We start from the raw sequence: 14,818 nt of genomic DNA, 5'->3' as shown, positions 1-14,818 counted from the left end.
ACTCCTTGCTCAAGCCAGCGACCTTGGGCTCAAGCCAGCGACCTTGGGCTTTACACCAGTGACCATTAGGGTTCAAGCCAATGACCATGGGGTCATGTGGTCATGTCTATGATCCCACACTCAAGCCAGCGACCCCGCGCTCAAATTGGTGAGCCCACGTTCAAGCCAGTGACCTCAGGGTTTTGAACCTGGGTTCTCCGCATCCCAGTCCGACGCTCTATCCACTGCACCACTGCCTGGTCAGGCTCTTTGTCCCTCTCTTAATGATTTATAAAAGTTCTTTATTTTTTCCCTAGATACTAATATTTTTGTTCACATATTTACAAATGTCTTCTCCCAATTTGAGGCTTGTCTTTTCAGTTTTGGTGTCTTCTGATGATCAGAAGTTCTCAAGGTGGTTGATTTATTGATTTTTTTCCATTATAGTTTTCACTCCTTGACTCTAAGAGTTAGCTTACTGAAAGCATGAAACTATTCATTGACTGTCCGTTGCTAATTTGAAACCCTTTCAGCCCAACGGAGGCCAGTTGTGGGTGTCAGGCCCCAGGTTCACAGATGGCTCTTTCGGAGTTGTCCTATAATTAGCCAAACATAGCAGTATGTCTCAGTAAGTGTCAGATCTAGTTTTCACTATGTTTTTAAAAAATAATGAGTTAATATCAAAGAATTGTAGAATGACTATTCAAGTCCAACAATAACTAAAAGAAAAATCTTACTAATTCTTTAAAGGGCAGCAGAATACATAAAATATATCATTCCGTTGCTAACATGAATACTGACTGAGCACAGCTTCTGAAGCCGAGCTTTTAATAGCCGATCCCGGCCCTGCTGGCTCAGCAGGAATGTGAGAGGGAGCCGCAGCCACCACCCTGGGTAAATATGTCCTGCTTTCTCTTCCTCCATTTGAAATTCCTTAGCTTTCCGAACACACTCCACTTACCTATAAGCTATGTAATTGAAATGATTTAAAATGATCATCTTTGAAATAAGCCAGTCACAGGAGGAATACTGTATAATCCCACTTATATGAAGAATCTAAAATAGTCAAACTCAGAGAAGCAGAGAGCAGAATGGTGGTTGCCAGGGGCTGGGGCAGAGGGAAGTGGAGTTGTTCAGTGGGTATAAAGTCTTACTTGTGCAAAGTAAATGTGTTCTAGAGATCTACTGGACAACATTGTGTCTGTAGTTAACAATACTGTGTTTGTGCACTTAAAAATTTGTCAGGAGGGTGGGTCTCATGTTAAGTGTTCTCACCACAGTAAAATACAAAGAAAAATAAGCACAATGTGGTAGATTTTTTTCTTTTCTTGCTTTTTTTGTGACAGAGAGACAGAAGGACAGATAGGGACAGACAGACAGGAAGAGAGATAAGAAGTATCATTTCTTCGTTGAGGCACCTTAGTTGCTCATTAATTGCTTTCTCATATGTGCCTTGACCGGGGGGCTACAGCAGACCGAGTGACCCCTTGCTCAAGCCAGTGACCTTGGGTCTAAGCTGGTGAGCTTTTTTTGCTCAAACCAGATGAGCCCGTGCTCAAGCTGGTAACCTCAGGATCTCGAACCTGGGTCCTCCGCATCCCAGTCTGGTGCTCTATCCACTGCGCCACCGCCTGGTCAGGCTGTGGTGGGTTTTCCATAATGCTAAATTTGTTTTGAATTTGTGCCCTTTCTAGTTTTTGCTGTTTAAAATTCTAAGAAAAAAGATACCAGGCAACGAACTTTCTTTTTTCGTTAACATTATTACTTAGCAAGTAAGAAGTTAGATATCCTAAAAAAAAAAATCTTTTTTTGAAAGGCATACACTTTTGGGATCAGAAAAAGTGGACGAGGCAGGAGGTGGCATGGCCTGGAGGCCGAGACAGTGGACCTCCGCAGTGGGCACGCCAGGCTCCGTCCCCACCCCACCCTTTACCAGACCAGACATTTTGTATGAATGGCCTAGGAGCTCTGGGAAGTGGGCATAGTAGCTGTTGGAGGCTGTTTTGAGAATGAAGTGAGTTTATCCGTGTGAGAAACATGTAAAATGGACAGGCGCTAGCATGGGAGCCGTGATAGATGGCACACGACACTGCACATTTTCGCTTCTGCCAGAGAAGATAACATCTCCTGATGGAAAGGGGAGCCACAGGGCTGATCCCCATTAGTCAGGAGTCCTCCTATGAGTGTTTTCGTTTTTCATTACTGCTGTAACAAATGAGCACAAATTTAGTGGCTGGAAGTAATACAAGTTTATTATCTTAGACTCGGGAGGTCAGAAGCCTGGTGCTCAATCAAGATGTCAGCAGGGCTGCAGTCCTTCTGAAGGATGCAGGGGGTGGGGGAGTCCTGCTCATTTAGGTTGTTGACAGAATTCAGTTCCTTGCGCTTACAGGGCCGCAGTCTGTTTTGCTGGCTGGCAGCTGAGGGGCTATTCCCAGTTTCTAGACGCTGCAGCCTTCCTGGGATCAGAGTCCTCCTCCATCTTCAAGCCCGCTACTGCGCTCCTCCGGTCCTTTATGCATTTCGTTTCTCTGACCTTGTTTCCTGCCTCCCTCTACGACTGTGGGAACGCATGTGATTCTATTGGGCCCATCCAGATAATCCAAGATAATCTTCCCATTGTGAGGCTAGCTGATTAGCAACCTTAGTTCCAAGGCTACCTTGCTGCCTTAATTCTCCTCTGTCATGTAAAGTAACAGTCACAGGTCCAGGATTAGGATGTAGACATTTTTGGGAGAGGTGCACTATTCTGCTTGCTGCATTTAGTGACCTAGAATTTCACTGGGTCTTTATCTGATTGTTTAGCCTCACCTTTTATTTCCTCATCCAGAAAGCTATGTGACTTACCGCATAGACTAGGTAATGTTTATTGAGCTATGCTGTGAACTTGGCCCCAGGCGCTAAACTGTTTGCTCTGGGTGAAGAGTCTGGGAGGCAGGTTCTGTTATTACCCCAATTTTTTCTTTATCCCAGTTTTTAAAAAATTCATTTATTGATTTTTAGAGAGAAAGGAAGGGAGAGAGAGTTTTACAAACGAGGAAACTACATTTCGGAAAAGTTCAGTAATTGATCGAAATAATTCGCCTGGGGAGGGGAGTTTAGACATCTCAGTGGACTGCTGTTCCTCAAGGTTTGGCTGGAAATCCCTCTTCACATGACAGTACGTACTAGTTAGGATTAAACGATTTTGCCTGACCTGTGGTGGCGTACTGGATAGAGCGTTCACCCGGAACACTGAGGTTGCCAGTTCAAAACCCCGGGCTTGCCGGTCAGGGCACATGCAAAAGGCGACTGCGTGTTGATGCCTCCCGCTCCTCCCCCCTTCTCTATGTCTTTCTCTTTAAGATGGATACATGAAATCTTTAAAAAATAAATAGTATTAAATGTTTTTGGTTTGGTTTGGTTTTTTAAATACAGTAGAATCTTTTTATTTGTATTCATTTATTTTGAGAGACAGGAAAGGGGGGGACGAGAGTGATGAGATGAATCAACTCGTAGCTGCTTCCGTTCAGTTGTTCACTGATTGCTTCTCATATGTGCCTTGACCGGGGGTGAGGGGCTCAAAACGAGTCCTTGCTCAAGCCGGCGACCTTGGGCTCAAGCCAGTGACCTTAGCCTTCAAGCCAGTGACCTTTGGGCTTCTAGCCAGTGACCTTTGGCCTCTTGGCATCTGCCTTGGCGTCATGTTGACGAGTCCATGCTCAAGCCGGTGACCTCAGGATTCCTGGGGGGGGGGCCCTCAGCGTCCCCGACTGACACTCAATTCACTGCGCCACCGTGTGGTCAGGCAGAAATAAAAGTTTTTATTTATTTATTTATTTTATTTTTTGTATTTCTCTGAAGTTGGAAACGGGGAGGCAGTCCGACAGACTCCCGCATGCGCCCGACCAGGATCCACCCGGCACGCCCACCAGGGGGCGATGCTCTGCCCATCTGGGGCGTCGCTCTGTCGCAATCAGAGCCATTCCAGTGCCTGAGGCAGAGGCCACAGAGCCATCCTCAGTGCCCGGGCAATCACTGCTCCAATGGAGCCTTGGCTGCGAGAGGAGAAGAGAGAGACAGAGAGGAAGGAGAGAAGGAGGGGTGGAGAAGCAGATGGGCGCTTCTCCTGTGTGCCCTGGCTGGGAATCGAACCCGGGACTTCCACACGCCAGGCCGATGCTCTACCACTGAGCCAACCGGCCAGGGCCAGAAATAAAAGTTTTGATGAAAACAAATGTTTCAATTTTGCGAATAAAATAGAAATTATCATTCATGTTGGTAGATGAGCAGGGATTTTCTACTATGAAATTTCTCCTATATCCTCGCCAAGTTGGCACATACAGCTAACGGTTACAGTGCCTCTGGCCCTGTGTAGTTCAATATGGCGGTCACTCGCTATTGAGTACTTGACCTGTAGCTAGTCTGAATTGAGATATGCTGTAAGTATAAATTCACACCGAATTTAGGAAACATGGTAGAAAAAAAAGAATGTAAGCTCATTATTTTTATATTGATTATTTTAGATATGTTGGGTGAAATAAATGTATTAATTACTAAAAAAACACAATGAAACCCAATATATATTAAAATTAGTGTATAAGGAGAAGATTAAGTTATGAAATATTTTAAACAAAATTATTTGTCTGAAAATGCAAGGAAGTTCATTTCTGGCTTGTGCTAAATCACAAACTGCCTTTTGAAGTCAGAATGTTGTTTTTTCTGAGATCATGGAGGTTTCTGCCAAGAGAGATCTGATTTGTAATAGGGTGGATGGGCTCAATATTTCTGTAGTGAGATCTTTGACTGTCATGTTTTGTTATACTATAAGTGATATGTAACCAAACAAGAACATTTTCCTAGCAACAGAGTTGTTTTCCTCAACCACAAGAATGTTTTTATGTGCTCATTTTCTTAATGTCCAAAAGATAATAAAGCTTATGAATTTAATATCTTCTATTTTTGAGATTGAGATGCTGGCAATCTCAATCTCATTGAGATGTAGGTAGTAGAATATATAAAACTATTACCTGAAGTACTTGGCAAGCATTGTGTTAAGGTAATTCAGACCTACAGTATATTTAACTAGCTAGAGAACCACATAGCTTTTATGACAGACTCAATTATTGGACCTGGCTATCTCACTGATCTCCATAGCTCTTTTTATTCTTCTTGTCCTTCATTAATTACATGACCAAACTTTTATTTATATATATATATATACACACACACACACACACACACACACACACACAAATGTTTGAATACTATGTTTTAGGAGGTCCTGGATATATTGTGCCCTCATGAAGCTTATACATTAGTGAAAGGTTCAAACATGGGTGAAAGATTTATACAAATCAGGAAGCTTATATTGGTTCTATGAATGTGAATAAATCAAAGGGCAGTGGACAGGGGAAAGCCTTGATCTAAAGGGTGAATAGCATTTAGCCAGGTAAAAACTGGAATTGGTCTCTCTAGATCAGGGACTGTATTTTGCCACGGTCTCATCCCAGGGAAGAGCTCGGCAAGTTGCAAGAGCAACAGCAAGAGGGCCTCTGAGACTGTGTTTGTTTGGGAAAGTCACCGTGGAGGAGCAGAGTAAGGCACATAGGCAGTGCGTCCTGTAGAACTCTATCCAGAGCAAAGAGTAGACTGGGCAGTACATATGGCCTTGTTCCCAGAACTCAGTCGTCAAGTGGATATGGTCTGGCACTATTAATTATGCTGGGACAATGGGTATAAGCAAGTATAACTTGGGCAAGTCAGGATGAATGATCCCCATGCTTAGAGACCAGTTGTCAGCCACCCCAGTAAGCCTGAAGTCGCCTAGAAACCATGCTCTGAAATTACAGGATTAGTCACATGTCTCTGCTTTCTCACTTTCGCCCTCCCTCACCCACGGATAACTGGGAGAGGGCTGCCAGGAGAAGCTGCACCAGGTCTAGACCACAGAATCACGGCCTCATTACCCGCCTCGCTGCGGCCTGGTGCTTTCCAGGTTGCCATCTCTTGAGAGCTCATATCCTTGATGTACGTACATCCAGTCTTACTAACGTGTTTTCAGAATTCAAGTCTTAAAAATACATAGTGGCCCTGGCTGGGTAGCTCAGTTAGTTGGAGCATTATCCAGTGTGCCAGGGTTGTGGGTTCGATCCCCAGTCAGGGCACATACAATGGCCAACCAATGAATGCATAACAAAGTATCACAACAAATCTACTTTTCTCTCTCCTTTCTCTTTCTCTCTTAAAGATAATCAATCAGTAAAAATACATATAAGAAAGACAGCAAGGCCTTAAATGTTTAGCACATAAACTTCTACTAGAAGCTTGTCTCCATCACTTCTCATGGATGACATAGCTTAATTATATGTTCCCAGATGGTAGCCAGGCGGAATGGGTGTGATCCGATAATTGCCTCTTTCAGGGTAAACATGTTTTGTGATATGGTCCCTCTGGTGGATGATACACAGAGCGGAGCACCTATAGGAGTTTCCCCATAGGTGTAAAAGCTTTGACATTGATGATGGCATGAACTAGTCAAGAAATCTTTTCATTATCGATTTGATTTTTTTTAAACAGAATTAGCTGTTTGGCGGACTGTGTAGTGAGAATGGATGGAACTTTATTTCCTGCTGTGCTCTGTGCCTAAGTCGCTCTGTACAGCAGGGCTCTCCGGGGGCCTTAGTAGTTCCTTAAATTTACTGAGAAATGGGTCACTTTGTGTTATAATAATATTTAGTATTTCTGTCAGCCAAATGCTGAAGACTGGCACTTTGAGGTGTTCCACTATTTCTTTAGAAGTTTCACTATTTCTTGTCAAACTGTACTAATATTCTTACTTTTTGTTTTCCAAGCCAGGAAATGTGAAGAATTCATCTGGAAATAAATAGAATACTCTATGTTCTGCCCATTTTAATCAGGTAAAGAATAGGAAAACTCTGGTTATTTTTAGCATTGTTAGTTAATTAGTTGTCCTTAATTAATTAAATTAATTATATAAGTTAATTATAGAACTTTCAACTTTGTGTGGAAACATAGGGTCAGGATGATATTTCATTCCATATTTAATTTCTGGGTTTAAGTGCCATGACTTAAATAATTGTGTTTGTTCCTGAGATGTACCTGGGTTTGTTAAAAAAGGTAGAACCTGACAGTTGTGACTTATGATTTCAAACAATTGAAAAATGCCATTATTTCTTAGGATTTTTTAAAATTTCACTATAGTAATTACACTTGTACTCATCTAATAGGTATTCATTAAACATTTGTTGAATGTATGATTGTTGTAGAGAAGCTCAAGATTGTAGAGCTATTACCATAATTGACATAGGGAATTCATAGGTGTAATTATTCTTTCTTTAAAAATTGAATAACCTGAGGCTAGAGAAATTTAAGATAAAATCAAATGAAGTCAGAAAATCAGTTTGATTTCTTCTGGTCTTATAGTCAATTCACCATTTATTTTCACTGGTTTAATATTTACTCATTGAGTACCTGCTAAGTACAAAACCCTAGTCATTTTATTATTTTGGTTATATATTAAAATTTGTAGCCTGACTGGTGGTAGCACAGTGAAAAATGTGTCGACCTGGGTTGCTGAAGTCCCAGGTTTGGAAACCCCAAGGTTTCCAGCTTGAGCACAGGCTCACTAGCTTGAGCAGGGGGTCACCCGCTTGAGCGTGGGATTATTGACGTGATCCCATGGTTGCTGGCTTGAGCCCAAGGTTACTGGCTTGAGCAAGGGGGTCACTGGACCCTGGTCAAGGCACATATGAAAAGCTATCAGTGAACTGCTAAAGTGACGCAACTGTGAGTTGGTGCTTCTCAGCTCTCTTCCTGCCTGTCTCTGTCTCTCTCTTTTTCTCACAAAAAAAATGTATAGTAGCACTTGTGATTTTCTGGTAATTAGACTATATTGAAGTTGGAAACAATCTAAATATTCAATTGCAGGAAAAATGGCTTATCATGGTATATCCATAAAGAGGAATGTCACTATGTTTTAATATTTAATTGCATGGGAACATGTACACAATTATTATTAAATGGAGGGGAAAAAGATAATATGATGCATGTTTAGAGAGGATAAAGACCAGGAAATACAACAAAATATTTAAGTGGATTCCGCTTATCCACAACTTCAGTTTCCTTAATTTCAGTTCATAGGGCAACTGTGGTCCAAAAAATATTAAAGGGAAAATTCCAGAAGTAAACAATTTAAAAGTTTTAAAATTCCATGTTGTTCTGAGTAGTGTGATGAAATTTTGTGTTGTCCCATCCTGTCCTGCCTGGGACATGAATTGTCCCTTTGCCCTGCGTATCCATGCTGTACCTATAGTACAATATTTTGAGACCAGGATCGTATAACTTATTACCGTATATTGTTCTAATTGTTCTCTTTTATTATTGTCATTGTTAATGTCTTACTGTGCCTAATTTAGAAATTAGACTTTATCATAGATGTGCACGTCTAGGAGAAAACAGTATTAATGGGGTTTGGCTGTCCGCAATCTCAGGCATCCACGGGGGGTCTTGGAATGTATTGTTATAGTACAATTATGGGTGATTTTTATATTTTTTCTTTTATATAACTCTTTATTTTATTTATTTTCAATTTTTTTCTTTTTCCTTTTTTACGTAAGAGGAGGGAAGATAGTGAGACAGACTCCCCCACATGTGCTTCATCCAGGATCCACCCAGCAATCCTGGTTTTGGGCTGATGCTTGAATCAACCGAGCTATTTTTAGCACCTGAGGCCAATGCTCGGGCCACTGAGCTATCCTCAGTGCCCAGGGCCAACGCTTGAACCACTTGAGCCATTGGCTGCAGGAGGGGAAAAGGGAAAGAAGGGGGAGAGGGAGGGAAAGTGAACAGGTGGTTGCTTCTCTTGTGTGCTTGACCAGAAATCAAACCCAGGACGTCCATATGCAGGGCCAATGCTCTATCCACTGAGCCAGCTGGCCAGGGCCAACTTTCTGTATTTTTAAAGTTTTCACAATGAATATGAATTTGCCTTTAAAATAAAAAAATTTATATCAGTGTTACATTTATTATAAATTACAGCTATTTACAATTCATGAAACCCCCAGATTTGGGGGTTTTCCTCTCTCAAGTTGTCTCCATATTTTTGGAGACCCAGAGAATCATATAATCTTTGAATCTGAGAAGGGTCATCTGACCCAACACCCAGCTTCAAGTGTGTGTTTCCGCTTTTCACCTCCACTAATAGAAAATGCACTCTACAGGGCAGCTATCTTTGGATAGTTCTAATTTTTAGGAAGCTGTTTCTTATACTAAGTGAAAATATGCCCTTAAAACTTTGCCACAGTGTTCCTGATCCTGTGTTAGCGGTCACAGAAAACAAATCCAGATCCTCTTTCACATCACAGAACTTCATATAGTAACCCCAAGTCAGCAGTTCTCAAATTTTGTTAGGCAAACAAATTACCTGGGAAGCCCATTAAAAGGCAGAGGCCGAGGCCCCATAGCAGAATTGGCATCTCTGGTGAGCGGGGCCAGATGTGCATCCGATGTGCTGTTCGAAGAGAGTCTAGAGCAGGGGTCGGGAACCTTTTTGGCTGAGAGAGTCATGAACGCCACATATTTTAAAATGTAATTCCCTGAGAGCCATACAACGACCCGTGTACATTACACATTATCCAATAAAAATGTGGTGTTGTCCCGGAGGACAGCTGTGATTGGCTCCAGCCACCCGCAACCATGAATATGAGCGATAGGAAATGAATGGATTGTAATACATGAGAATGTTTTATATATTTTTTAAAGAACAGTTTTATTTATTTTTTAAGTCTTTATTCAATTTTCAGAGAGGAGAGAAAGAGAGAGAGAGAGAGAAAGAGAGAGAGAAGGGAGGGAAGGGGGAGGGTCAGGAAGCATCAACTCCCACATGTGCCTTGACCAGGCAAGCCCAGGGTTTTGAACCGGCAACCTCAGTGTTCCAATTTGATGCTTTATCTCACTACGCCACCACAGGTCAGGCTGTTTTATATTTTTAACATTATTTTTTTAATTAAAGATTTGTCTGCGAGCCAGATGCATCCATCAAAAGAGACACATCTGGATCGTGAGCCATAGGTTCTCGACCCCTGGTCTAGAGGGTGAGCAGTGAGGAAGACACATTTGTCTTCCAGAGACTTTATATTGAATATAGTTCGATTTCTCTACAGGGACAATGAGACATGGAATAAAGGGAAATTATGTAAATATCCATTTCATTTTCCAAAAACATTCTAGGCCAGAGTTAAACTTATGGTATACACAATCTTGATTTCATTCTGGTTTTTTTTAGATCTTTATTGGAGATGTAGTTTTAATTATACAAATGATAGATATTTGTGTAAATAAATTTTTTATGTAAGTATTTTTAAAGCTTGTCTTCTACTCCTTTCCCAGAGGTAATTTCTGTTTATATTTTGGTATATCATTCCAGACATTTTCCCCTAAGTATAAATACACATCCATACACGTTTTGGTTTTTTGACAGAATGAGATCATATTCCTTGTACTGTTTTACAAGAACACTGAAAGCTCTATGAGGGCACATACGGCAATTTTATTATCACACCTAAAGAAATTAACACTAATTCCTTAATATCATCTAATGTCCAGACAGTAGGCAGATTTCCCTGATTGTCTCATTAATAACTTTTTTTTAAGTGAGGGAAAGATAGGACAGAGAGACAAAGACAGACAGACAGGAAGGGAGAGAGATGAGAAGCATCAACTCAGAGTTGCGTCACTTTAGCTGTTCATTGATTGCTTCTCATATGTGCCTTGACCAGGGGGCTCCAGCCAAGCCAGCAACCCCTTGCTCAAGCCAGCGACCTTGGGCTCAAGCTAGCGACCTTGGGCTCAAGCCAGTGACTTTGGGCTCAAGCCAGTGACCTTGGGCTTATGCCAGTGACTTTGGGATTTCATCTATGATCCCACATTCAAGCTGGTGATCCCACGCTCAAGTGGGCGAGCCTGTGCTCAATCTGGAGACCTCACAATTTGGAACCTGGGTCCTTAGTGTCCCAGGTCGATGTTCTATCCACTGTGTCACCACTTGGTCAGGCATCTCATTCATAACTTTTTACACTTGGTTTGTTTGAATCAGGATCGAAACGAGATCAGCCCATTGTGGCTGACTGATAGGTCCCTGAAGTCCCTTTTAAACTGTAATAGTTCCTTCTCCCTCATTTTTCCCTTGCTATTTATTTGTTGAAAACCTGGGCCTATTTGTCCTTTAGAATGTCCCACGTTGTGGCCATGGCTGAGTGCATGCATCCTTTTTGTTTCATTCCGTTTATCTCTTGGTTCTTCTCTTTTCTGCATTTTCCATAACTGATGGATCTGAAGGCTTACAGATTTAGGTTCAATTTTTTTGGTAAGAATACCTACTTCATACACAGTGCTTTGTTTATATTGAATGAATGAAATTGCCTTTTTTCACTTAATATAATATGTACATTCTTCTTCCCCTGTTGGTACTTCTAGATCTCTTTCCTCCTTTTAGCTGCATAATAATTTCCTAGTATACACTACCATGAACATACTGGGAAATTGTATCGTTAATATAGGTTGTTTCCAGTTTGTAGTTTTATTTTTTTATTCAATGAGAGGAGGGGAGGCAGAGAGACAGACTCCCGCATGCGCCCCGACCAGGATCTACCCGGCAAGCCCACTAGAGGGCAATGCTCTGCCCATCTGGAGCATTCCTCAGGTTGCTTAGCAACTTAACTCTTCTTAGTTCCTGAGGTGGAGGCCACGGAGTCATCTTCGGTGCCTGGGGCCAACTTGCTCCAAATGAGCCATGACTGCAGAAGGGGAAGAAAGAGAGAGAGAGAGAAGTGAGAAGGGGAGAGGTAGAGAAGCAGATAGGCACTTCTCCTGTGTGCCCTGACCGGGAATCGACCCCGGGACATCCACGTGCTGGACCAACACTCTACCACTGATCCAACCAACCCGGGCCCCAGTTTGTAGTTTTTAGTAATGCAATAGATCTATTGAATTGTTAGAGAGGTCGAAAACAGATTAATAAACTGAGATAGAAAGCTAGTGGTTTACATGTTTAATTTAAAATTTTTTGGTTTTATCTTAAAAGATTAAATGAATGGTCACTGGCCTCTAAAATATTTATAACCTCTAATTGCTAAGTAGATTCTTTACATATTAAGAACAAAGCAATATGGAGAAGAGCCGGTTTATCTTTATTATTTCTCTGGACTGCTTTGTTTCTGATTCCAGAAAAGAATGATGGCGTGGTGAGGAGGGTAGATGTCAGACCCACAGTGGTGTAATCACATTTTCCTCTAGCAGGTACACAGGAATATAGTTGTTTAGCTTTCAGAAAGGGTGAAATGTGTTGCTGTGCCCTTTAGGCATTATCTTTTTATTTATAAATCCATCCATCTGTTTAATTAAGTTTCGATACATAGCCAGTTGAGAATCTGAATGCAGTATTAATGAAACAAAACCTTTCTGGTAATTAGTTTACCTATCTATAAAATGGGAATAATTACACTTTTCTCTTGCGCCTGTGATCCTTCTAGTCATATAATGGTAATGTAAATATTTGGTATGCTTTCTCGAGGTAAACCTAAAGAATGTTCAAAATGCAAACTTTTAGAGTTGTTTTTATTTTTTCTGGCACCGTTTACTTACGTTCCCTTCTTTTAGTTATAGGTAAACATTGGAAACTCCATACAATGAACCAGTATTTCTACAGAAAAATGGGAGAGCAGCCAGCACTGAATGTAGTAAACTGGCTTTCTTCTGCAGGAAAAAGTCCACTAGACCTCTTCGTTATCTTGGGTGATGCCATACTACGAAGGAACTAATCTGGAATCTTTTCACCTAGAGATAATGTACAAGCCTTAGAACTTCTTGTTCTCATGTTGCTATTTATGTACATAATTAAAATTCCAACTTAAAAATAGTTGCCCTGCTTTTTTTTCTGATATTATGGAGTGACAGTTGGAGCATATCTAGTGCTAGTGTGTGTGTGTGTGTGTGTGTGTGTGTGTGTGTGTGTGTGTGTGTAGCTGTATGTGCATGTGTGTCTGAGTATACGCGTATGTGGGGGTATGTGTGGCGTGTATGTGGTGTGTCTCTGAGTGTACGTTACTGTGGTGTGTATCTCTGAGTGTCCTTGTGTGTGTGAAAACCATGAACTCTTCTATCAGTATCGGCTGACAATCTGCAGAGTCTGTGCCCCACAACAGAGTTGAGTCAAGAAGAGCAGCCCCAGAACCAACAGGCGAGGCCTAGGTAGCCAGCACAAGGAACAGAGCCTGTAAGTACCAGTCTACCCGACACTGGCTGGAAGTCACACGGGAGAAAACAGTGACTGGGAACCCTTGTGTGTTGCCGCCTCCCCGCTAGCACAGAGCTTCCGGTTCTGCAGTGCCAGAGGGAGACGCATAACGCAGCAGGCTCTGTCCTCCGCAGTGTGGGGATGCTGAGTGCTTGTGTGTGTGGGTTCTCTGTATGTGGGCCTTGTATTCACCTTTGTGGCCCCTGAATGCACAGCTCATTGAACTCCGTATTCTCAGAGCTGGTGGGAGTAGCAGGGGCCCCTTTTGACTTGTCAGCCAGCCAGGAAGGATAGTGGGGGAACAGTATGTGAAAGAGAGTTGAGAATCTCCAAGTTTCAATCAGATTTGGAAATTAAAAGTCATCTTTATAATCCTGTAACATCAATTTAATTCCTAATGGTTGACCTTCCAGAACTGACAGCCTTTGGTAAGATAGCAGCCCACAAGCGGAACATACACACGTTAATGGTAAGTATATTTGATAGGTTCAGTCGGGCAGGAATGCCACCAGCATCGTTATTGGATTGGTGAGCGGAAGCACGTTTGTCCCTAGAATAATCCTGCTGGTCACCCAAAAGGCTTTTACTTTCTTTTATGCTGAAATACTTTTGTGTTACTCTACCAATCATTTGAATATATCCAACCTGTGCCTAAATTATTTTTTTAATATTTTATTTGATTTTTAGAGAGAAAATATTTAGAGAAGAAAGACAGAGGGAGAAGCAGGAAGCTTCAACTTGTAGTAGTTGCTTCTCATTATGTGCCTTGACCAGGCAAGCCTGGGGTTTTGAACTGGCGACCTCAGCGTTCCACATCTATGCTTTATCCCCTGTACCACCACAGGTCAGGCTGGGCCTAAATTATTATATCTAATTATAATATCATATTGTTCTTCCAGGTTTTCCCCATTGGCCTGGCTTCCTACATCAGCTCCAGAGAGTAGAGATTCCATGAGTTTCCTCATTCTTGAGATCACTTGATCTAGAGAAGATGAAGAAATGGCCCACATCAGTGTGCTATGGGGATCATTAATCAAAAGGTATTTTATTGCTTCCTAACTGTAAGGTATTACTTCCCCCCTTTCCTTTAACCCTTTATTCAGTGTGGAAACATTGCCTTCAGACCCTTCACTCCTCCAAGGGGATGTGGGGGTGAGGGTCACCGAGCCGACTCCCAGTGGTGCCGGCCCGGATCGAGGCCAGCAGCGGAGTCGCCCCCCAGCCAGTGTAACTCGGTCACCCTTTATCCTCTGGTGGTGGGTGGTATCCGGTGCTGCCTTCTTTTTACATTTAACACTTTTTGTATGGCTTCCATGAACACCCAACTGTAAGGAATATGAAATTTGTATATCATAAGATCTTGCATTTCCCCAGCTCTTTATACTTTTCAGAGTGCTACTTTATACCTTTCCTCCCATGGTTTGTTTCTGACCTCAGCATGCTTGTACTGTTCTTCTCTGTCCCGAGGTAGGACTGTCTACTTAACGTTTACACCTTTTATTCTGTTTCTTATGACCATTTCTCCTTATAATAAGGCTATAAATC

General features: G+C 41.9%; 1 protein-coding gene and 1 long non-coding RNA gene across 3 annotated transcripts in view; both read left to right on the top strand.

Moving 5' to 3' along the window:
* APOO (apolipoprotein O) overlaps window positions 1-12,895 on the top strand; it is a 67,085-nt gene extending 54,190 nt beyond the window's left edge. Inside the window, exons 8-9 of one of the 2 annotated variants that reach the window (XM_066356303.1) lie at window positions 6,813-6,878; window positions 12,637-12,895. In XM_066356303.1, the coding sequence (XP_066212400.1) occupies window positions 6,813-6,848 (36 nt within the window). In that variant the 3' untranslated portion in view covers window positions 6,849-6,878; window positions 12,637-12,895. The remainder of the gene's footprint in view (window positions 1-6,812; window positions 6,879-12,636) is intronic. The other variant, XM_066356304.1, reaches the window with a different exon arrangement.
* A 101-nt stretch (window positions 12,896-12,996) lies between these two features.
* Window positions 12,997-14,237, top strand: LOC136386051 (uncharacterized). Its single transcript, XR_010747881.1, has 3 exons — window positions 12,997-13,252; window positions 13,687-13,742; window positions 14,173-14,237. It is a non-coding gene; the product is annotated as an uncharacterized lncRNA (long non-coding RNA).
* The last annotated feature ends 581 nt before the right edge of the window (window positions 14,238-14,818 follow it).

Source organism: Saccopteryx leptura, chromosome X (genome assembly GCF_036850995.1).
Source record: "Saccopteryx leptura isolate mSacLep1 chromosome X, mSacLep1_pri_phased_curated, whole genome shotgun sequence".
Lineage (NCBI taxonomy): Eukaryota > Metazoa > Chordata > Mammalia > Chiroptera > Emballonuridae > Saccopteryx > Saccopteryx leptura.
The sequence above is the reverse complement of the archived record's forward strand: the minus strand, read 5'-3'. Positions and strand labels throughout refer to the sequence as shown.